Raw genomic sequence first — 25,441 nt, forward strand, 5'->3', positions numbered from 1 at the left:
GGGCTTCACCACAATGTGTGTCACTTTGCTCTTCTAGGCCACATTCTAAGGATCATCTTCTAAGAAAATATACTACTCTACTCTTTCGAATAGTTCGCTTAAAGCGTCTGGTCTTTTCTTCATAAGAGATTTATATAACCCCGAACTAGATGGCAAAGAGTTCCTGAATGCCACTACGACTGTTCTCTTATCCCAATTCTCTAGGGACATTACTTATTCCCTGAATCTCCTTGTAAATTCTCTAAGGCTCTCCCCATACTTCATTCTCATGCTGAGCAACGCATCCATGTTTCCGTCATTCTTCTTGTTATCAATATAACGTGTTACAAAGGCAATGCAAATCTCCTCAAAAGAAGTTATAGATCCACATGACAACTTGTGGAACCATGTTAACGTGTTCCCCTGCAAACTTGAAGGGAACAGTCTTGCACAACAGTCTTTCATTTCCTTCCTACAAGGCAAGCATCTGTCGGAAGTGGAAGAGATGCTTTACCGAGTTTTTTGTCCCTGAGTAAGGGGTGAAGCACAACGGTATGAACTTCTTTAGAATTTTTTCCGTCAAAATCTTCGTTGTGAAGGGAGACTTCTGAATCCCCCTGATAGCTTGTGCTATCGTTGTGCCTATATCAATACTCTTCATCATCTCCTTCTTTTTCCTCATCATCTCTCTGATCTCCTCTCGAGTCAAACCCATTACGGGTTCTGCTCGAGTAGTTGCAATAGCAACTTCTGTCTCTCCTTCTTCCGTTGGGATCAACAGTGGAATACTTCCTTCTATATTCGAGGCGCGATCATCTTTAACAGAAGGTTGAGGATTTCTCAATGGGAGATCTTGTCTCGTTGGCTATTGATTTTCGAGACGCTCCTTTAGATTTCGATTCTACTCAACTAGATCATCCATTCTCTTCCATATCTCTTCTTGTTGCTTACTCATGGCCTTTAACATTATCAATAGTTGAACATCTGTGACTAATGCCACGGGTGGGGGTGCATTGACTTCGATGGTTCTTGTGGATCTCACCATTGTTTCAACTAAAATCAATATGCTATTGGTGTTCCCACAGACGATGTCAGTTCTGTGAGGCCAGAATTTGGTAGACAATGCTCCTAGACTCTGCCTCACTGATCCAAAGTCGTTCCTATCACCTCCTTCCTCGTGCCGACGTGGTACCTATCAAAATTCATTCTGACGCTCAAGTTAGTGAAATAGAGGAAATAATCTAAGGAACTAGTTATACCTCCAATCAACTAAAATGATCATTTCTTCTGTGTTTACTATGCTATTTATAGATCTTTATTGCAAATCAGGATTTTCTCTCTTTCATGGGTGATGATCTTGGCGAATCCCCTAATTTTGTGGATTCATAAATGGAAAGAGGATCTTTTGGATTGGTTGTACTATACTACATAGATCTCCTTCAAGATCTCTAGGATTAACGTGCGCATATCAGGATTACAATTATTTTATGACCAAGTTTGCCCTGCTTGGTAGATCAGGTCTCATTTAGTGCTGTGCTGTCTTTCTAACTAGACTAGGGAGATCTCTGCTTTGACCTGCCCTGTTGAAGGGTAACACCTGTATGCTGATCTGTGCATGGTACCACTTAATCAACTTGGACACATGTATAACTCAGATAATTGAATAGTTATTTCCCTCTACACTTAGAATACACAAGGAAAAAGATCTAAGGTTATGTGCACTTGCCACGTCGACCAAGTACATATTGAGTGAAAATATTCGAGTTAGATTACATTAGTCTTTATGATATAACAAAAGTTAAATTGATTCTTCATGAAATGGTTCTCATTTGTTAACGGCGGCCATTTCAAAATTTTGAAGAAACCCCTCTATTAGATGAAAGATATGTGGTGTTCACATGGAGGTATACTAGAATTAATAAAAATGTAGCGACTTCAAATGAATACATAAAATTACGTGTCATGTTGGAAGGTGGGTTCCTTCGAAAGGTTGAAGAGGACTGTCCGCTTGAAAGTCGGGACTCCAAAGTTTTTGTACATTATTATTTTCTTTCTCGCTCCACATTTTCCCGCGTTTTTTCTCAAAAGATCAGACGGACTAGAATCTTTTTAGGGTTTTTTTTATATTCATTTCTCATTTCTCTTACTCTGTTCTCGGTTTTTATTCTCTCGTAGAGCTCATAAGAACCCTAGTAAAAAGCATGGGCGACTCTAAGGTTTTCTATGAACCTCGCTCAACTCCTCCCCCTTCTCGATCGTTAGCTGGGATTATCTCGAAGATCTGCGTCGAGAACTTCATGTGCCACAGCAGCTTACAGATCGAGCTTGGTGAATGGGTTAATTTCATTACTGGACAGAATGGAAGTAAGTCGAAACGTGCTTTCGATTATAATCAAATTCTTCTAATTGGTAATTTCGATCTGTTTGTCTTTGTATCCATTACAGGTGGTAAGAGCGCTATATTGACCGCATTGTGTGTTGCGTTTGGGTGCAGAGCGAGAGGCACACAAAGGGCTTCTACATTGAAGGATTTCATAAAGACTGGCTGCAGGTTTTGTTTTGTTGGGTTTTTCAGATGTCATATGTTCTTGCAGAATTATTCTTCAATCGAACATCTTTTTTCCCCTATTGTTAGGCAATTATTGAGCTAATTGTAAAAACTTAGTTCCATGATAGCTGATTAAACTAGCTCAGTGAATTAGATTAAATTTTGATGGAAACATGTGCTCTTTCTTGTTGAAAGAATTGTGTCAGATTTAAGTCATTGAACTACTATTGATTCCAAAGATAAAACTCATATATTGGATTGACAGATGGTAATGAGATGTTGGTTATTAATCCATCCAACATACAAAGATGAGTTTGAGAGTTATGTTATGGTAGTAATGTTTATCCACCCACAAGGTGAAAGGTTCAAGGGTAAGTAGATAGCGAGTGATGAGAGACTTGATTGTAGATGTATTTTAAAATACCAAAGTCTTCAATACCAACCATTTGGTAGGGTAGATGATGTGTATTGTTGTTACAATCTCACCAGTGTGCCTACCTAGGGCAAGGAAAGGGCTAGTGTGACCTCCAGAGTAGAAGTGAAGCAATATTGTGTGTTTGACGGAATTGTAGGGGGAGTTGTGAGTTTAGCCCCATATTGACTAGTATAACACTTTTTAAAACTCAAAGAGGACAATGTATTGATGTGGGCCAGGGGTACTCAAAGTTGAGGACGGATCATCTAGTTGGGTGGGGAGAATTTCATACTCTCACTGGTGTGCCTACCCAAGCTAGAGAATGGGTTGTTGAGACCTTTGAGCTTGTACTGTTGAAGTAGAGCCGTTCTGTGTCTTGGATGTCATGACAAAAGGAGTTTTGAGTTTAGTTCCACATTGAATAGGTAGATGTTTAGAACTGGGCTATAAGGGTCAGCTTGACCCCCTTCGGTATGGCGTGTTTTAAAGATGTGCGAGATAATCTTAAAGCGGATATTATTATACTGGTGTGGGCCAGGGGCTTTACAATTGCCCCATTGTGGGAGGCCGGAGGTTCCATTCTCCTTTGTTAGTTTTTTCAATACCTACTAAATTTTTTCTTAGTTACTGGGATTTTTAAGCAAGAAAAATAGACCCGGGCTGAAACCTTGTTGCAAACATTTATCCAAAGGATGTGCATTTAGTGTGCAACTTGGAGGTTGGTTACCAATCCCCTAAAAATGATTTTTGGTTTTTTTTTATTATTAAAAGGGGATAAAAAAAGAAAGATTGGTTCAATATGGTGGAAAATGCCAATAGAAAAGGGTAAATTTTATATTAAAAAACATCATGCGTGATGATGTTTGCATACTTTGGACTTTTCTGTTTTGCTGTTTTTTCTTTCCTTTCTCCGTTGTGCCATTCTTGATGGTCACCTTGACTACTTGTAATGAAATCTGCATTTATCTATAAAAAAAATGTTTGCACACTTTGGAGCAAACTCAGCAAAAATAAAAAAAGATCTTTCTTCAAGTTGTTTTTCTAGTCTATTTGTCCTTGTGCTCGTTCTTATACCTATTTTTTATCTGATCAATGGTGCCAGGAACCTTTCTCATGTTTACATGCCTATTCTCTCATGCTTCTGGTTACTTGTTCACTGACTTGTGTTTCCCTTCGATGCTTGGCAGTTGGTTTTGCCTAATTTTTCAACATTGCCAAGTTGAAGTTTTCTGGATACTTTGGAGAGATTACTGTTAAAACAGGATCCATCTGGCTTAACTAGTTAGCTTTTTGAAAATAAGTTTTTCTACCCTCGAATAGGCATACTGGATCTTGGCATAATTGCAGTTGCGGTTCTAGCTCTCCATTGTACTGATTTTCTTTAAATGAAGTGACACATGCTATCCATTGTACTTTTTAGTTCACCCTTTAAGTTCATCATGATTTGTGATTTAGTTACTTTTAGTTTTCTAGTCATGCATTTCCCTAGGTATGACCCTTTAGTTGTTGTTGACATTAAGGCCTTTCGTGATAACAAATGATGTGACTTCTATTAACTTGTTATTTGCTACTATTATTTTTTGCAGTTATGCTCTTGTTCACGTTGAAATTAAAAATCAAGGGGAAGATGCTTTTAAGCCAGAAATTTATGGTGACATCATAATTGTAGAACGCAGAATTTTGGAATCGAGTAGCACCACTGTTTTAAAGGATCACCAAGGTTTCCATTTTTGCTCTATTTGTGTATCATTTTAACATCGTTATTTGTTATTTTTTTAATGTTTCTTGCAACATTTAGTTTTATACATTTTTTGCTTATGGATATATTTGGTCATAAGCAGAAGCTGCAGTTCGTAATAGCTAATTTTGCATACTCTAATCATTTGTCAATTTTCATTTCACCCTTGATGTTCTTTTGATTCTTCTAAATGTGAAATTTCAACACTTATGGATTTGGTGCTTCTTTAAGCTAAATTTTGATATTTTCTTCAAGTATTTGTTTTTGATATTAACTACTCACAGTCTCACAGATTCAATTCGATGAGAAAAAAAGTGTTTTACCTAAGGGTAGATTTAGTTGTAATTACCTAATGCCCAAAGTTTTGCTTCATAATAATCAATTTAGCCATAAAAAATAAAAATGAAGAATGAGAAAGTTGGGGTGAGCTGCACTCAAGGATTTTGTCAAAACCAATAAAAGTAAGCTACCAACCACTAAGTTAATTCAGTGTGTGTGAGTTGGGGGGGGGGTACTTTTAGAAGAGAATCATTTTCAAGATGGGAAAAGTGAGTCAAGTTTGACTGTTGGTGTAGCGATTTGTCTCTCATGGATCACTTTCTTGATCTATTTGCCATTTTTCACAAGAGAGGTAAGCTTATCTCCAGTTTCATGGTGTGGGAAAATGGAAGGGTTTTCAATGATTGGGGGATTGACTTAGTCGCAACATCCTAATTTGGAGGTGGAGGATAGAAGAATGTGGAAGGGCAACATGGATGGATGTTTTCAGTGTGTTCATTTTCATTTGGTTGGCAGCTTGGAGTAAAATCTTAATTACGGATCAGTTAATTAGGAGAGGTTTCTCTTGTTTGAACTCCTGCTACATGTGTAAGATGGATGGGGAGTCAGCTTGCCACATTCTCATTCACTATAGAGTGGAAAGAGAGATTTGAGCTCACTTTTTATCTCTTTTTGGAGTTGGTGGGTGTTTCTTGAAGTCCATCAAGTCCATGTTCGATGGATGGTTGCATTTGGGTGGTGAGTTCGTTGCAGGAAAGAGGTGGTTGTGAAGTGTTACACCTTTTTTGTTGTTTGTTGAGGGTTGCAGGGAGTGGAATAGCCATGTTTTTGAGGGCCGGGATGGTTGCATCTGGATACATCATTGTATTTCGTCTAAAATAGGTCAAAATAAGTGAAACATGAATGGCCCAAAACAGACTTATCACAAACTTTTGATTTGCGGCCAAATTTTACAATTCCAAATCTAGATTAAATCTAAATTGACACTTCAATTCTCTTTCGAGTAAGGTATAGAGAACATCTTAAGTTGTATACAAAACTGTAATTCTTTAATATTATAAATTTCGTTATATTAATTAATTTATTGTATAGTTATATAATTAATGGAATCATCATCTGATACTTTAATGCAGCTAGTTCCTTATTTTTGTTTTTAAGATCTCTTAGATAATATCGATACTATATTATATACATGTATATGGAAATGTTGGAGTTTTGGGCTGCTTTAAGACATCATGTTGGACACTAATTTATGTTAGACGCTGTTGCTGATAGACATGTCATTGTTATGGTTTCCAGATGATGGTTACTATGATTTGGTTTGCTTAAATGACTAATGTTATAAGTTGTATGATATAGCTTTTCGAAACTCATTTTTTTACCTTGAATTTTTTAATTTTAATTATAGTTTTGAGCTATGTATTTATTTGTTGCTCATGGTCTTATATTTTCTGACAGGGAAAAAGGTTGCCAGTAGGAGAGAGGATCTTCGTGAGCTTGTAGAGCATTTTAATGTGAGTGTGTTGTGTGCACCCTAATGCAATCTGTATGCCAGATGTCCTTGTTTAGACTCAGGGTCATGCAAGCTTATTAGTTTCTGTTGATTGTTTGATGGAAATTTAGCAATAAATGATCAATGTCCACATAATAGATTATAGGCATTTTGCGACAATGAGTTACTTGGTGTATGAATACATCTTTATCAATACAAGGATTTTTTTCTGAGAAGTAGAGTGAAAGATGTTTAAGGTGGAAATCAAATGATGAAATGACTAATCATCTCCGAATACGTTGTAATCTAGCATTGAAAATCTGGTGTTATATTATCAATCGTTTTGATTTAAGGACTTTACTCCAATCTATTGTCATTCTATTCCGAAGGATTTTTTACAATCTTTCATTTCTTGAGGTAGGAATCTATGGGGATTGACTACTTGCAGTTTGCTGGGGAGTCTTTGAAAGAATGAAACAGGAGACCCTTCAATGTAGAGGAGAGCTCTGTGCAAGATGTTATTACTAGTATCAAAGCACTTACATTTGTATAGTCTAAACTCCACAAGGAATTCCCATTTGCAATGCCAATCATGCAGGAAACAAATCAGAGTGCTTGAAATCGCTTGTTCTTTCAGCTGATATAACTTGCTGAATTCTTGCCCAGTAGAAGCTGGACTAGGACTCTCGATACTTGCTTGAATGTAAGGTTCTATAAAGGACTTTTGAGGTCCCTCTTTGATGTGCACTTTGCCATAATGGGGGATAGGGGGGGGGGGATTGGTTAGAAGTTTTGTTAGAAGATTAGGGTTAAGGAGAGAAGAAGGAAACTAGAGAAGAGAAATGAGTAGGTCACTCCTAATAGGGTTCAACCTCTCTTTTATATTAAAAACATGTGGTTGGTCGTGTGGGCTTAAGTATTGGGCCCACATGACATTAAATAAGAGGTCTAACACTCCCCCTCAGGTTGGACAAATTTGAAATGCCCAGCTTTGTACAAAAAGTAAGAAAGAAACTCCTAGACAATGGTTTTGTGAGAACATCTCCCAACTGATTTTCTAACTTGATATAGGGACTAGATATCTTCTTAGCTATCACCATATCACGAATACAGTGACAATCAACCTTAATGTGCTTGGTTCTCTTGTGGAATACTGGATTACTAGTTATATTACTAGCAACCTACTTATCACAATACATAGGTATATGAGTAGGAACTTCAATCCCCATCTCCTTTAGAAGATTCTGAACTCAAAGCATCTCACATGTAGTATATGTCATCACCTTGTATTCTGCTTCAACACTAGAACGAGTTACAACTTGCTAGTTTTTTATTGCGCCAAGTCACCAAATTACCTCGCACAAAGTTATAATACTCAGAAGTCGATCTATGATCAGTTTGACTCTCCGCCCAGTTAGCATCTGAGCCAGTAATAGATATAAGAGGTTAAGGTTTGTATAATAATCTTTTGCCTGGTGACCCCTTTAGATACCTTAGTATCCTATTATCTTCTTTGGAGTGAGCTACTTCAATACCCAAGAAGTAGCGAAGAAGACTCAAGTCATTAGTGTGACTGTTTGGCTAAATGAGTCTTCAAATTTGAGATACCACTAGGATCACTTCCAGTGATGATGTTATCATTCACATAAACTATCAACACAATAATTCCATCAGAAGAGTGCCTCACAAACATTGAATGATTAGAAATAGACCTAACAAATCCATAGGCGAGAACAACTGAGTTAAATTTATCATACCAAGCTTTAGACGACTGTTTCGGCCCATAGATTGCCTTCCGTAGGCAGCACACTAATCTAATGTTACTAGAGGCAACATATCTAGGTGGCTGCTCCATATATACCTCTTCCTGCAAGTTTTTATGTAGGAAGATACTTGATTGTATACACTCATCTGCACCCCACAGCTTGCTTCCCAGATGAAAATGGAGATAGATCCCAAGTATGATTATGATGAGGGCTTGCAATCTCCTCATCCACAGCTAGTTTCCACCCAGAGGAGGATAATGCTTGCGTATAAGAAGTAGGAACTAAAATAGCAAACAAGGAAAGTGTAAACTGGTGAAATGAAGGTGACATTTGATGAAAAGACACAAGATCAACAATTGGGTGCTTAGTGCAAGATTTAGTACATTTCCTTAAAGCAATATGTAGATTACTAGAGGTAAAAGTAGATGTTAGTGGATGTGGAGGAACCTCAAGTGAAGTTGATGATGAATCTGGGGCTGACCGAGAAGATGAAGATGCTTGGAAATGAATGCGTTGATATACTTAAGAGGCATAGTGGAAGGGTCACCCGCAGGAAGAATTAGAAGCACAAGAGATGAGTAAACTGTAGGAGACAACTTCCCTTAACGAGAAGACACAAGCTCCAAGTCAAATGAGACACAACATCTGAAAAATAAGGTTTAGACTCAAAGAATGTCACATCAACACTTATATTGCAACGTTGAGTGATAGGACAATAACACCTATACTCTTTTTGTATATGAGAGTAATCTAGAAATACACATTTGGTGAATCTTGGGAAAAATTTATCCAACCCAGATGTAAATTAGTGAATAAAGCAAACACAACCAAAAACTATAGGAGTAACAAGGGTGAACTTGAGGATAAACAAGAGAGAATGGTGATTGACCATTTAAAATTGATGATGACATGCGATTAATAAGATGACAAGCTGTGAGGGCAACATCACCCCAATAAGGCTTAGGTTCATGCATTTGAAACATATTGGCGCGCGCAACATCAAGTAAATGACGATGTTTTTGTTTGGCAACACCATTCTGCCGAGAATTATTAACTCAACTGATTTGATGAATAATGTCATTGTTTGGCTAAAAAGTATGAATAGAAGATTGCATGTATTCTAAGGCATTATCAGAACGGATAATTTTCACGAGTTTTTTTAATTGGACTAAAATTTCTATATAAAAAATAAGTAACACATAAGGTAATTCAGTGCGATCTGTCAATAAAAAAAGCCATGTCATATGAGAATAATCATCCACAAACATTACAAAGTAATGAAAATCAGGTACATTTTTTATTCTTGATGGATCCAAAATATCTATATGAATTATTTCAAAAAGATTAGATTGATGACTCTCACTATGACTTGGAAAAGAATTACAGTGATGCTTGCCCAAATGGCAAGTTTCATATTTTAAAATTGACATTGAACTCAACTTAGGAATAACATGACGTAAATTAGACAAAGACACATGATCCAATCGATAGTGCCACTGAAAGGTTGAAACTGGAGCACTTAAGGCAGAAGCAGGCGCATCACACATTAAATATTATAATCCATCTTTCTCATGTCCCAAATCAATCATCTTCCTCGTGAAATCCTGAAAGACACAATAAGAAGGGAAGAAGGTTACAAAGCATTGCAATGATTTTGTAAATTGACTAACAAAAAGTAGATTAAAAGGTAAATCAAGGATCAAAATGGTAGAAGATACGAGAAGAGATGAGTTTGAAAAAACATCACCTTTCCCAACTACATTATAAGTGAACCCATTGGCCAGTACAATGTGAGAATTAAGAGAATGAAAATTAGAAAAGAGACAATATATACCAGATATATGGGCACTAGCTCTTGAATCGATGACCCAAGATGAGTGAGACTTGACATTCATAAATGTGAGATTATTTGAAGTAGCTATGGGTGGAGTAGGTCCTGCAGTCAATGTAGTCAATTTTTGAAAAATCTCTCTCAACTGTGTGGTAAGATTGGAAGATGCAGTTCTAGATGTAGTTTGAGATGTGGAATCAGTGGAACTTTGAGGAAGTTACTCTTGAACCTGAATAACCCAAGCAGGTTTACCCCATTTATCCCAACAAAATTGCTCAGTGTGGCCAATGTAGCCACAATAGGTACACTTCAAATCACCACCATGACCACTACGTCGTCTTCTATAATGGCCACTACGACCACCTCTAGCAACACCATAAGAAACCCCAAATTTGACATCCTAGGAGGAGTAAATTGAAAACCTGAAAAAAAATCTCAAAAAATATATAGTATCCTTATGGATATTCTATGAAATGCGGCTAGGGTTGAGAGGCCAACAAAATAACGATACGAATAAAATCGCAAAACCCAAAAAACACTCGGAAAAAAAAATTGAGGTTTGGAAAAATTTCAAACTATTGATCGAGAAGCTGAAGAAGTCTATTTTTTTTGTTTGCAGAAAATATTGTTCACATGGCACTATTCACATGACACTATTCATAGATTTGTTATGAACATTGAATTTTGAGGCTTCAAAATTGTCTACCAATTTCTCAAACATTCATAAACACTTTAAACAAATACAAACCAAGTCCTAGATAAATATTTAGGTGTAAACAAACAAACCTCAAACACCTAATCCATTTTTGGAACCAAGGCCTTAGGGTTTGAAATTACCATATTGAAAAGGGAAGAGAAAGGGATTAAGAAAAAGAAAAAAAAAGAAGAGAAATCAAGCAGATCTAAGGGAAGAAGTGCTTTGATACCATGTTAGAAGATTAAAGTTGAAGAGAGGAGGAAACTAGAGAAGAGAAATGAGTAGGTCATTCCCAATAGGGTTCAACTTCTCTTTTATATTAAAAACATATGGTTGTTTGTGTGGGCTTAAGTATTGCGCCCACACAACATTAAATAAGAACTCTAACAAGTTTCGATGTGGGTTAACATGTTTTTAATGAGATGAGTAACTCAGGGTGAGCACTAGTTTTGAACTTAGGTCTATGGTTTCGACACCATAAGAGCTCTGCACAACATGCTTCCAAAATAATGTCCTTTATTGGTTGAAGCTCAGAACACATCCCTACTTCTTCAACTCAAAGGTTATCATCTTAATTAAACTCTTCATAACTAATTATATGTTACATAAAACATGCTCTAGAACAAAATTGAGATGTACCTGATTCTGAAACCAATTACTGATTGTGCTTCTAGGAGTATTGGTTGGGTATGTTGCACGAGTATTACAATTTACAGTTACAGATTGAACAATAGAGTTACGTTGGAACGGAGATGCATTGTTTCTTAAAACAAGGACTTTATGTATACCTGTGGCTGAAGTCTGGCAGCAGAAGGGGAGGCAAAAAGGGAAATGTCCCTCACTGGTCATAGAGTTTTATTTTATTATTTTGAGTGGTTCGGTTTCTTGCAGATTTTTGCACTGAGAAACTGAATAATTGAGAGTATTGTACCTTTGTTTCTAGAGTTCTGATTGTTATTTTTACTTTTTATTCCACTTGTTTGCAAAACTATTATACATATATAGGGTGGTGTTCGGAGGTCCTAAAGAGAGGCAAACATTGTGGCAAACATTTTGCAATGTATGGGTTAGTAGTTTCGAAACGGGCTGATTTTTGGTGAGGATGATCTATATGATGAGGAGATCATCCTCACCAAAAATCAGCCCATTTTGAACTTCTAACCCTATCAAAAGTGGTTTATAAAAATTGAACGGTCCATGATTCTTCAACTTGTAAACTAGGGTTAGAAGTTTCGGAATGAGCTGATTTTTGGTGAGGATGATCTCTTCACCATAGAGATCATCCTCACAAATATCAGCCCATCCTCACAAAAATCAGCTCATTCTGAAACTTGTAACACCTATTTTGAAAAATGTTTGGCTCAATTTAGGGCCTCCGAACACTTCCCATATGTATATATATGTATGTTCTTTTCCATTGATGGATAAAATTGCTCTATTGGAGGCATCATTTTATGTTCTCCCTCTCTCTCTCTCTTGATATGTAAAGGGTTAGTGGTTAGCAAGTGAAGTTGGGTTCACACCTTCAAGGGGGTTTGAACCTCAACTGTTATACTGTCAATTTTCTTCTTGCAAGCTCTTCAATCCTTTCGAATTGTTGGAGTCCTTTTTTGAACTGGAGTCAATTTCCTGTATTTTTGAGCATTTTAACTCTGTTCTTGAAATGGATTACATGTGGTATTGATGTGCTATTCTATTCATTGTGCAGATAGATGTTGAAAATCCGTGTGTAATAATGAGTCAAGACAAAAGCAGAGAATTTTTGCATTCAGGAAATGACAAAGATAAATTCAAGGTGAAATCAGGGTTTTATGAGTTGAGATCACATGCAAGGTTTCAGCTTCACACTTTTATTATTTTCTATTTATGCTCGTTGGCATTCATAAGGTTTTTACATATAGTGGTATACCTGCTCACAAAGAAGTTAAAAGGATAATATTTTATTTTTGTTACTTTTGTAGCAAATTCTGTCCATGGCACTGTTTTCTTTACTTGTTTATATTTACTATTTGTTGAACAGTTCTTTTTCAAGGCCACACTTCTTCAACAAGTGAATGATCTACTACAGAGTATCATGATTCAACTGGATGATGCCAATGCACAGGTTGATGAACTGGAGTCTTCAATAAGACCTATTTTGAAGGAACTTACTGAGTTGAAAGGGAAGATTAAAAGCATGGAACATGTTGTGGAAATATCTCAACAAGTGCAACAGTTAAAAAAGAAACTTGCATGGTCATGGGTATATGATGTGGACAAGCAAATCAAGGAACAAGCTGACACGATTGAAAAATTGAAAGAACGCATACCAACTTGCCAATGTAGAATTGATAGACAACTGGTAATTTTTTTCTTTCTTTTTTGATGGGTATAGAGAACTGGTAAGTTAGATACTTACAAGCCCTTGGTTTTACATTATTGATTTTCAACATGGATGGCCGTTGTATCCCTTGTTGAAGCATGGGTGAATTTTCACTTATATTTATTGGATACCTGTACAGTATCATTAAAGTAATTGGGTATATTTCCACGACTAGACACGCAAAATTCCATCAAGATGGCCTCTTAAAACTCCGAAAAAATAATGATAATTCCTAGAAAAATCAGATCTACATCCCCAAGTGATTTTTCTGACCTAGGATTTCTGCTCAATAGGTACGAATGCTAGTGTTAGCACCCCAGTGAGATTTATTTGCTTTTTCTCTAGTTTTTTGTTGATCTAGATCCTCTAGGGCTCTAATACCAAGTTGACAATTAATAAAGAACTAAGAGAGAAAAAGAAAAAAAAAATGATTGATGAGGAGAAAGGAGATTGTGTATTATGATTCACGACTCCTGAGGTTTTCTGATTTAAATTAAAATATACTCAGTATGGCAATATTACCCCTTAGGAAAAAGAAAAATGACATGCATGCATAATAAAGATAAAGAGTCTATTTTACCCTTACAACAATGCCAACATACATGCAGCCAAATAGGGAATCAGTGTCATCTTTTGATTCATTTTTTTGATAGATTATTTCTTGATCCATTGTTCTTTTGTGTCCGAGATTTTGTCCCAATTCCTGTCTTTATTCAAAATTCGTTGGGTTTTTCCTATTTCCTTCATGTTTTATTCGATGGGCGGAGTTTAATCCTGTTTACCAAGTGAAAATAATTGCCAATTCTTCCTTCTGTTATTTGTTTTAAGATGGGACCTAGTTTGTTCAATGTAGGTATACGTCTTTTCTATCTTCTAATCTTGTCATAATCAAGGTGGGTCATCTCAACTAACCCCCCCCCCCCCCCCCCTGCCCTTTTTTTTTTTTTTTTTAATAAATTATACTTTAAGAAAATACCAACATCTTGTAGGAAAATATGCCAATTTGCAACCAGGGATACATGCGAGGACTCAACTACCCTGACTCCAAGCACCTTGCTTTTCAAATGATTAAAGGCCATATCGGATACCGCATAAAGCATTACAAAAGACCTCTTAGGAAACTAGAAAAATTGAGAATGAAACAACATTGGACATTGGGACCTCAAAATTGATTAAATTCCCGCTGTCCACTGCCTTTGAAAATAGCCTAACCAAAGTCTTGACTATTATGTCGAAAAGGAAAGAAGATAGAGGGTCATGTTGCCTTAAATCTTTAATAACTATTAAAAAGCCACGTGGGCACTATTTCACCCAGATGGAAAAGTGTGTTGTGGACCTAACAATATTGTAAGTCCAAAACTCATACACACCAACTTGTATTTTAGAAACTCCCAGTCAATTTTATCACAGGATTTGTCAAAGTCAATCTTATAATCTGGCATACTTGAATTGATTATTTAATCAATATGCTCATTTGCAATCAAGATCCCATCTATGATCCATCTTCTTAACAGAGGCTCCATGTTCCGGATCAATCACAACATGAATTACTGATTTAAGCCTCAAAGCAAGCATTTGAACTATGATCTTATAGGTGGCTCTCACAAGTTTATTGGCCTAAAGTCAGAGATATCTTCAATCCTCTTCTGTGTGGGAACAAATGCTATGCAAGTATTATTGAAATAAATTGTCTTGATGTCTCTTGTCCTGGAAATCTCTAACCACCCGCCTAATACTTCCTTTGCTAATCTCCCAACTAATGATCTGAAAAAGCCATAGATATTCCATCCGGAGCAGGAGTCTAATCCCCATCAATACCTCTAATGATCTCCTGAACCTTTTTGTCATCAAATGATTTCTCTGACGAAGGCATAGTGAAGCGATGTATTTTCAGTTGTATCTTTCCTGTTTGGCCAAAACATGCAAACGTCTAACTTCCATCAATGCATTTTCAGTTCTATCTTTCCCGTTCGACCAAAACATGCAAACTTTTAGCTTCCATTAGAAAATACGTTGGATATAGAGAAGATTAGTACAAATTCTCCATGCCTCTCTCGAGATTTGAAATGGATGAAAATATGGTCAATTTTTTACTAATTATATAGAAGATTTATTTTTTATGATGTATTTTCTATGGGTGAGATAATCCACAACATTGAATATTTACCTTTGGGATCCCACTTCAAAAGGCATCGATCCTTTCATACTAGTGGCGCAAAGACATCTTCTAATTGCTTAAAAGCATAATACATTCATTAACCTTGCGATCCAATGATTGCTTAGAAGTGCCAGGCATTACGTAACTTCTCGATTGCAGTCAACTCTTTAATAGGGACTAATCTATCAAGTCTCGGGCAAATATCAAAATAACTTAGCACTTCTGCGCACTCATGTTTCCAAAGACTTATCTTTTTTATTGACCTTGAACTGAATCACCATTCTTGAACTCTTCATTGTACTTCTTTACATGCTGTTAGTCTCTATTGTGCTCTGAATCTTCATGTTTGAGAAAGAATTCCGAGAGTAATGAATCATGGTTTTACTGGTTTTACCTATGGTTTATCATCTTCATTTCTGCATAAATTATACTACAGTGTTATAGGCTTACCTTTATTAGCTGGGCTTTGTGGAATGATTGCAATTTTGAAATCAATCAGTATTCCCATTGTATTCTGGTTACTGTTGATAAGATTCTTTCCTTGCTTTCCTATATTTGCAAATAATCATACGTGAAGTAGCACTTCTTCTTCGAACTGGGATGCTTTTAGTCCTTTGATTTCAGTTTCCTGTTAGTATATTCGTAGCTAAATTTTGGTTGTTACATTACTAGTAAGCTGATTTTCTGAATACATTCTGTTAAATTTGTTTTACAGGGTAAGGTGGAGGAATTGACAGAATGTCTTACTCAAAAGAAAACTCAATTTGCCTGCCTGATGGAAAAGACATCAGAAGTGCAGCGAATGAAAGATGTGTTGCAGCAAAATCTTTCCTTGGTATGTTAGAACTCTTTATACTTCAAAGGCATGTGGGAGGCTAACTAGGACGGGGCTGTATGAGATTGGATAGTTTTTTTCTTCTTATTCTTCTCAATTTTTATAAGATTGGATAGTTAAAAGGTTAAAATCACTATATCTTAATTTTGAGATTTTGTTTCATCTCAAAACTCAATTAAATACTTAATATCAAATATTAATGATAGTTTAGAGAGTGGAAAGTAGTGATTTGGTCTTATGCTCCACGATCCCAATCAAAGACTGAGGGAGAACATGGTTACCCCTTTTTTGTCCTACACAACATGATGGCTTCAATTATACTCACTTGGAGGAAATATTGGACATGAGAATAAGCGCTAAATGGCATCCTTCAATGACATGCACAACATCAATAATTAGGTGAAGTGAATGACCAATCATTGTGAGATATTCTATTACTTACAAAACTTATCAAAGAAAAAATGTGAGACATTCTATTATTTGATCTGTACTCGTGCCCAACGTGGTAGTTTGTTACTAGCTATTGTGTATGGTGTGCACGAGTGAATTTACTACAAACTTTTACTATGATATCGATGAAATTAGAAATCATGTTTGTATTTTGGTCATAATTTAACCATTATTTTAGCTAGTTCAAGTTAGTTGTAGCCAGCTTGTTATGCTGACTTTCATTGAAAGAACACAACTGGTGTGTAATGCGGGACGCAATTGTTTTTTAATCTCACAGCATCATATTAGACTTGTTTACTTAATCCTGCATCAATGTGAAATTAGCCAAAGGGAGGAAGTAATGTGAGACATGGTGGATTTCCTGAAACAATATGTTGCATCAGTGTTGCAATTTTAAAGACTTAAGAATTCTGTAAATGATAGGTTCATAATCAGTATTTCTTGGTTTTTCTTCTAGGTTGTGGAGTAAAGCTTTTATATATGTATCCTCTCAAGTAAACCCTCCATGCTAATATTTGTAGATGGTGTTCAAGGAAATCACGTGTTCCTTTTTCAGTTTTTTTCTCACTTTATATGTACTTTTGATGAGAGTATTCTTCTCAGAGAACCCTGGTTTGGAGGAGTTTTTGATTAATCTTGGTTCTCTTCTGATTGTAACCTCCCACTTATGTGTCTTACATTGATGGATGAAAATTGGTTCTTTTGATCAGCTTGGGCTCTCTGGTCCAATTTGTGCTAGAATGTGGGGCATCCCTTTTCACTGTTAGTCCCTTTTATTGCTTAGCAAAATTGGAGAAGCCTTGGGAGGATTGGTCACTATTGATGAAGAGAATAAAATTCTTAGGAAGCTTGACTCAGCTCTGTTTTGTGTGAACGAGATAAATTATATTATTAGGGTGTTGACTATTTCACATAAGGGTGAATCGCGTGCTTCCATTCTAAATCATTTAAGCTGCCATGTTTATTTATTTATGATGGGGGTGTCCAGACCTGTAAGCAGAAGCTGCCATGTTCATTGCTACATAACCTACCATTACCAATTACGTTCAATGTTGTACATCACTTCCAATTGTTTAAAAAACCTAGGAGCGACTATAATGCCAGAAGATGGTGATGACATGGTCTTTCTTTGCAAGACACGTAACCTTTCAGATCAACTTAAAGGCCGTCTACACGTTGTCCCTTTTTTCATTGCCAAGATCCGTGGAAGTTCAATTAGAAAGAATTTGCCGTGATTTCCTGTGGCATGGTAAGGAGGGCTTGAGAAAATATCATTGGGTCAGATGGAGCAAGTTATGCTTGCCCAAAAAGCATGGGGGTTTGGGTTTCCGCAAATTTGGTTCGATGAATTCGGCTCTGCTGGGTAAGTGGCTTTGGAGGTTTGGAGAGGAAGGGGATAGTCTTTGGAGGAAAATTATAGTGGACAAATATGGTGTAAATGGGAATGGTTGGGAGAGTGGCCCGGTGAGGGAAGCGTTTGGGTGTGGAGTGTGGAAGGGAATCCTTAGAAGACTTCCGATAGTTAAGAACAAAGTGAAGTGTAAGGTTGGGAGCGGGAATAAGGTGAGGCTTTGGGAGGATTGGTGGTGTGGGAATGGTCTTCTTAAGGACTCGTTTCCGGATCTTTTCGATTTATCTTTGAAGAAAAATCAAGTTATTTCTACATTCAAGAGTGTGGAGAATGGGGTGCTGAATTGGGATTTTGGTTTTAGAAAAAATTTCAATGATTGGGAGATGGACACTCTACGGAGATTTATTGTGGTGGTGGGGAATAGCTATGTGCAAAACTCCTTGGAAGATAAAAGAATGTGGATAGGTACCCGGGATGGGAAGTTTATGGTTAAATCGTTGTATGATAGCATTGCTCCAAGGGGTACAACGGTATTCCCTCATTCTTTCGTTTGGGGCGGTAAGATACCTCCGAAGATATCAGAAGAGGTTTCATTTCTCCAAACCAGTGCTGTATGTGTAGATCTTAGGCGGAATCGGTGGATCACTTATTCATCCATTGTCGGGTGGTGCATCAAATTTGGTCGCATTTCTTACTTCTATTTGGGATAGTGGGTTGCTTTCCTCATTCAGTTAAATCGGTGTTAGACTGTTGGTTGGCCTGGGGAGCTTCCTTCTCTTCTTCGAAAAAGATTCTTTGATTTTTGGTTCCTTTTGCTATCTCTTGGGGTATTTGGAACCATCGAAATCTTTGCATCTTTGAAGGAAAAGTTTCAACGATAGAAAGATTAGTTATTTCTGTTTTGGAACTCATGTTTTCTTGGAGTAAACTTTATAAAGAGTTCAAAGGAATTTTCTTTGAAGACTTTGTAGTGCGGTGGGACAGGGTGTGTGCGCTTCAGCGAGATTAGTTTGGGGGTCCATATTTCTTTTTAGTGTTTTGTTGTTCTTGTCTTGTTAGTCTTGTTCTGTTTTTGGGTTGGTCATCTCGACCCCCTAGTCTTTTATTTCAATAAATTATCTTTATCGATAAAAAAAAAAAAAACTTAAAGGCCGATTTAGGGTTAGATGTATGCTTTTAAGTGGGTCTCCATGAGTGTATCAACCCCTTCAATGGGATAGATGTGATCCTCAAGCCCTTTTTTAATCCTATGTTTAGAGTTTTAGATGGGATAGACAAAAGGATAAGCTGGCACATGGGGAACTTTGGAACTAAGACTTGCTAGGTGTAACCAATTTGGTAGAAGAATGGATGAAGATTCATTGTATGGGTTGATTAATCAGGTCCTTGATAAAATTAAGCTACCATCGATTTTTGGTTCATTTGATTGTGATGTTAAGCACAACCTTCATGTTTTCATCATGATTTGGGACACGAAGTGGCAATGCTAGATGTCAATTGAATGACTCGATTCTTGTCTTGATTCAGATTATTTAATCTTCTGATCCCAAGATGGATATTGGAATAGGTCTCGCATGTCTTTACTTTAGATAGTTGACTTCATAAATAGTTTGGAATAGTTGTAGATTAGATTCAAAGAGGAAAAAGAGAAAATGATGGGGAAGATAGAGGAGATTAGGGAAAGAAAATGCCAGATTCGGGAAAATCAACTTTTTTCTCATTATTTAGATAAAACTTCTCCATAATTACAAGATATTCCTCATGCTGGTAATGATTATGTTAGAAATTCTTTAAAATAAACATATCACATAACTTAGTTATTTCTACCCCGTTCAAGTAGGGCATGGATATCAATCGTGCCCAACTTGCGAATAGCTTCATTCGGTTTTTTATTTGGAACCCCTTTAGTCAGCACATCTAGCAGTTGATCCTCCGACTTCCATATGGAGGCAAATAACTTTAGACTCCACTTTCTCCCCAATAATGTGTTTGTCAATCTCAATGTGCTTTGTAAGATTGTGCTAGATTGAGTTATTTCCTTTGCTTTGTTATTACATTAAGGTCTCATAGGGTCTGTTGCCTTAACACCAAGTTCACCTAACGTAATTTGAAGCCAAAGAATCTTTGCGGTACTTGAGCCATGACTCAATATTTGCCTCAGTACTAGACAAAGCAACCACCTTTTCCAGTACTTAGCCGCAATCCAATGTGTAGCTGTAAATGCGTCTATTATGAAATGACCATGATTAACGTACAAAATTTCCTTTCCAATGGATGCCTTCAGGTACTTAAGAACTATTTCCATTGCTTCGAGGTGAGGAGTCTTTGGGGTATGCATATACTGACTAATAGCATTAACCACATATACGATATCTAGTCTGGTCAATTGCAAGTATAGGAGACAGCCTACTAATTTCTAAAATTGTCTAACAGCTATTAACAGTTCTCCCTTTGTGTTATCAAGCTTCGTATTGGAATCTATTGGACTTTTTGCAGGTTTGGAACCAAGTTTCCAATATCACGAAGTAAGTCTAGCACATACGTACGTTGAGAAATAAATTAGCTTTTCTTGGAGCAAGCAATTTAAATGCCAAAAAAAAAAAAAAAAAAAAATCTTATCTCTTAGGTCCTTAATTTCAAATTCATAGGGTAATAACTCCTTCAACCTCTGTATCTCATGACGGCAATTTACTGTCACCACAATATCATCAACATATACGATGAGGTCCATGAATTCATTCTCTTTTCACAGAGATAGTGTTACCCGCATGACTTTGAGTGTGCCCCACTTTCTTCACTGTTTCATTGAATTTGTTGACTATGCTTGGAGAGTCTGTTTCAACCTATAAATGGATTTTTTCAATCTCCATGCCCTTCACTTTTTAGAGTTTGAAATCTTGGGGGAGGATGCATGTACACTCTTCTTCTAGTTCTCCATTTAAAAAGTGATTTCACATCTAAGTGATGTAAAAGCCAAAATAAATTTGAAACTAGGGATAACAACACTCTAATAGTGTTCATCTTGACTATTGGAGTAAATGTTTCGATGTAATCAATCCATTGGGTTTGAGTATGCTCTTTAGGTACATGTCTTTCCTTGTACCTTTCTGTTATGCCATTAGCTTTATGCTTTATAGTAAGCACCTACTTGCAGCCTACTGGTTCTTTTCCCTTGGGAAAAGCTACCATCTCCTATGTATTATTCTTTAATAGAACATCCATTTCTTCTTGGATTACCTTCTTCCATTCAAGATTTTTAATGGCTTTTGTAATACTGCTAGGGTGAGTGCAGGTGTACTTTTCGAGTGCTATTTGATCGTTGCTTACTCAATTAAATTAAAAGAATTTTTTCATTTGATAGTATTAAGACCAGATATGCTTTGTGTAGATAAATGTTGGGTGGTCAAGAAGCATTATGTTAGTAAATTAAATGTAATAAACATGAGGATGTGGGGATGGATAATTGGAAACACAAGATCACAAAATTAGAAATGAATGCAGTTGAGAAAATGTAGATGCTCCAATAAGCGATACACTAAGGTGCTGTTTGTTAAACTAAACAAATAAGTGCTGAAACTGTATAAGCGATGAATTTAAGTGCTGAAATTGTTGTTTGTTTATCAATCTGAATTGTGCTGAACTGATTCAAATTAAGCGCTGTAATCACATAAATGTGTTTGTTACTTAATGCTGAAAACTGGTAAATTGACTATATTACCCTTTTCAACAGTTGTATGTTTAAGGGGAAATTATTAATAAAATCCAAAAATAAAAATTATTTATTAAAAAAATACTAAATTTAATGAAATTCGTTTTGAGAACCTAGCTGAACAAATTCTCTCTCCTCCACATCATTTAAAAAGTAAATTTTAAATTTTTTTAATTCAAATTAAAAAATAATATTAATTCAAATTAAATAGAGAATATTAAATATAAATATTTCGTTAAATATTAAATATTAAATATTCCAAAAAAATAAAAAAGGAAAGAGGAAATTTCTCTCTTTAATTTGAATTAATATTATTTTTTAATTTAAATTAATATTATTTAATTTGAATTAATATCATTTTTTTAATTTGAATTAATATCATTTTTTTAATTTGAATTAATATTATTTCATTTGAATTAATATTATTTAAATACGTAGATGAGAGAGAAAATAGGAGAGAGATAATATTGGTGTGGGTTGCCTTATTAATTTGTGGGGTGCTTATATCATTATCCATAGGACATAAGAGGTAATATCATTTCAAGTATAAGGGCATACTTGTCCGTGTTGAAAAAGACCGGTGCTTATCGCTTCAGCAAAAAAATTAAGTGATTCAACTTTACTTAATGCTTTTCACTTATTTTTCAGCAATAAGTGTTGAAAATGTGGAGTAAACAATCGTGCTGATTGCTAAAGCTGAATTGCATTCAACATTAAGTGCTAAAATCAGAGTTAAACAAACACCCCCTAAGAGAAAGTAGATTGAGATAGTTTAAGCTTGTTCAACGAAGGTCCTTTACAACCCTAATTAGAAGAAATATTTAAGTGGAAGGTTCAAAAAGAGCGAGAGGTAGGCCCCCAAGAATGTGGAGTGAGATAGTGAAAGTGGTAAAGAAAACTCTTTCAAATAGACAATGTGGCTCTGGATAACGTGGAATGGAGGAGCATGATTCGTTTACCAAACGCTAAATCCTTTGTATAAGATTTTGATGATGATGATGAACCTAGGATGGGATGGTGGTACTTTTACATCTTCTTGTTGTTTTGGGTTTGCAGTGATGTGCATAATGGTCCGTCTGAATTCGTTGAAAATAGGAAAGGGTAATAGGGTCAGGTAATTGGAGGACAAATGTTGTGGGGAGTTTTCTATTATGATTGAGTTCCCAAGTTTGTCCCCCCTATTTAAAAACGAATGAACAATGTAGAGTTTCATTGATGCAATGCATAAGTTTCGTCTCTTCTACACTTAGTGTTATATGTTGGTTTCCATTAGTTTGTTATTTTAGTAAGGGTTAGTTGTTTGTTATTTCGGTTAATAACAACCTGAAATAGTTAGTTGTTTGTTGGAGTTAGTTAGTTGTTATGTTTCTATTTTTCCCATAAATAGGCCATCAAAATGTAGTTGTAAACAAGTTTTAAGTTGAATGAAATAGATTCAAGAGAGATAGTTTTCTCTTCAAACTTAACTTCTCAACTTCTTTTGAAGTTTTCAGACAAATTAGTCTAAATTCCATATTTGATTGCAGCATTTGGTATCAGAGCAAATGAGTTCAATCTAATTTGTCGGGAAGTTCAATCCAATTTCAGATCTGGTGAATATTATAGATTTTCAGATCTGTTTTGGATTTCAGATCTATTGAAGTTGCAGATTTTCAGATCTGTTTCTAACTCCAAATCTGTTGAAGATTGCCGATTTTCTGATCTGTTTTCAATTTCAGATTTGTTAAAAATTGTAGATTTTTCAGATCTGTTTCAAATTTCAGATTTGTTGAAGATTGCAAATTTTCAGATTTGTTGAAGTTGCAGAATTTTCAGATCTATTGAAGTTGCAGGTTTTGAGATCTGAAAATTTTGGTGTTTGACTATTGAAGTTGTGCCATTAGTTTTTTAAAATGAACCGACAACCATGAGGATGAAATCAACATGGTGGGGGATGCACCAATGCCACTATTAATCAGGAAGGAAATGAGACAGCACAACTTCTTAATCCGTAAGATGAGATGGAATACCTTTGAAGACAAGTTGAGGCTTTAACTGAAATGGTTCAATGCCTTCAACCTCCAATGGAGCAACCTCGAAGGCCTCAAATTCCTTGTTCTATGTTTGGAGATGATGATACTTCTAACTTGAGCATTTCCGACTTCGAAAATCTTTTTAGAATGAATCGGAATAGTACTTTCCGATTGGTGAATAGTATCAAGTTAGATCTACCAGAATTTCAAGGTAGCCTCAATCCGGAAAAAAATGTTGATTGACTTTATACTCTTGAACGATTTTTCGAGTATTATGAGGTTTTTGAGGAGTGGAATGCGAAATTAGTTGCCATCAAGCTTAAGGGAAGAGCCTCTGCATGGTGGAAAATATTGTGAGTGAGTTGAGTTCGAAGAGGTAAAGGGAAGATGAATGATTGGTGCAAGATGAAGAAGAAGCTCAAGGAGTAATTTCTTCCATGCAAACCATATATAAAGCCTTACACAATTCTCGACAACATAAGTGTGGCTCAATACACTGAGGAGTTCTATCAATTCATAGCAAGAGTTAATTTGAACAAAATCGAAGAACAAATGGTTGCAAGGTATCTTAGTGGCTTGAAACTATCTATTTAAGATATCCTTAGTCTACAAAATTTGTTGACTGTTTCGGAGGCCAATAATTGAGCATTGTTGGTGGAAAAGCAATGAAGTAGGAGTATACCATGGTATGAATCACAATTCTGAGGTAACTTTAGGACCGGACAACCATTTCGAGTTGATGATAAGGTTGACAAGTCGTTGAATGTGGGTAAGAGTGATACTGCTAAGGTTGGACAGTAAGAAAATTCTATTTTTAGTGCACTTAATTAGTCCCATACAAATCAATTTGGGGTTGGGAATCAGTTCCAAGGTGGCAGCTTCAAGTGTTATAAATGTGGTGAGCCCGATTAAGTCTTTGGACTGTAGGAAGAAAAATGGTCCGCGCAATAAGGCCACTTTTATTGGAGGAAATGGTGAAATCAGAGCCAAATGAAGAGCTATCTGTCTATGATCAACCTTTCAATGAGGACATCGGTAGAGATCTTAATGAAGAAGAAGGGCTAGCATTCATGAAGAGGAAAACTCTCTTTTGTTCTAAGTATCAAAGTGAGGACATGGTGGAAACAAAACCAATAGAAGAGCTGCCCATATATGACCAACCCCTAAATGAAGAGATTGGTGGAGATTTTGAAGAAGAAGAAGCTCTAGCACTCATGATGAGGAAAACACTCCTTATTCCTAAACATAACAAAAAAGAAGAAATTTTTGTTTCTGAGGTGCCAAAGGATGTCGAGGAACTTATGGAGTAATATGCTGATGTTTTCTCTCAAAGAAAGACAACCTCAAGGATCTTATATGCTAAATGATAGAAAAGTGGGTCCTTGCAAAGTTTTAAGCAAGATTAATGACATGCTTATAAAGTGCAGCTTCCTCCATATTTCAATATTTCTAATTTCTTCAATGTGAAGCATCTTGTACCTTATAATGCTGCTGACGTGGGCGCTATTGATGCTACTCCAACTTAAGGTCTAGAGGGGGGGGGGGGGGGTCTGATGCAGTGCATTAGTGTTATATGTTAGTTTCTATTTGTTTGTTATTTTAGTTATGGTTAGTTGTTTGTTAAGAGTTGGTTACTTAGGTAATTGTTTGTTATTTCGGTTAGTAACAACCTCAAATAGTTAATTGTTTGTTGGAGTGAGTTAGTTAGTTGTTATGTTTCTATTTTTCCTATAAATAGCCCATCAAATGTTGTTGTAAACAAGTTTTTAGTTGAATGAAATAGATTCAAGAGATAATTTTCTCTTCCAACCTAACTTCT

General features: G+C 36.1%; 1 protein-coding gene across 1 annotated transcript in view; it reads left to right on the forward strand.

Annotated features, from left to right (window-relative positions):
- The first annotated feature begins 2,043 nt into the window (after window positions 1-2,043).
- LOC147391231 (structural maintenance of chromosomes protein 6B-like) overlaps window positions 2,044-25,441 on the forward strand; it is a 68,517-nt gene continuing 45,119 nt past the window's right edge. The window contains exons 1-7 of the mRNA XM_086457986.1: window positions 2,044-2,343; window positions 2,425-2,530; window positions 4,529-4,662; window positions 6,418-6,473; window positions 12,454-12,540; window positions 12,766-13,086; window positions 15,981-16,100. Coding sequence (XP_086314112.1) covers window positions 2,181-2,343; window positions 2,425-2,530; window positions 4,529-4,662; window positions 6,418-6,473; window positions 12,454-12,540; window positions 12,766-13,086; window positions 15,981-16,100 — 987 coding nt within the window. The 5' untranslated portion in view covers window positions 2,044-2,180. The remainder of the gene's footprint in view (window positions 2,344-2,424; window positions 2,531-4,528; window positions 4,663-6,417; window positions 6,474-12,453; window positions 12,541-12,765; window positions 13,087-15,980; window positions 16,101-25,441) is intronic.

The sequence above is a fragment of the Akebia trifoliata genome, chromosome 11 (assembly GCF_017979445.1).
Source record: "Akebia trifoliata isolate Shusen 1 chromosome 11, ASM1797944v1, whole genome shotgun sequence".
Lineage (NCBI taxonomy): Eukaryota > Viridiplantae > Streptophyta > Magnoliopsida > Ranunculales > Lardizabalaceae > Akebia > Akebia trifoliata.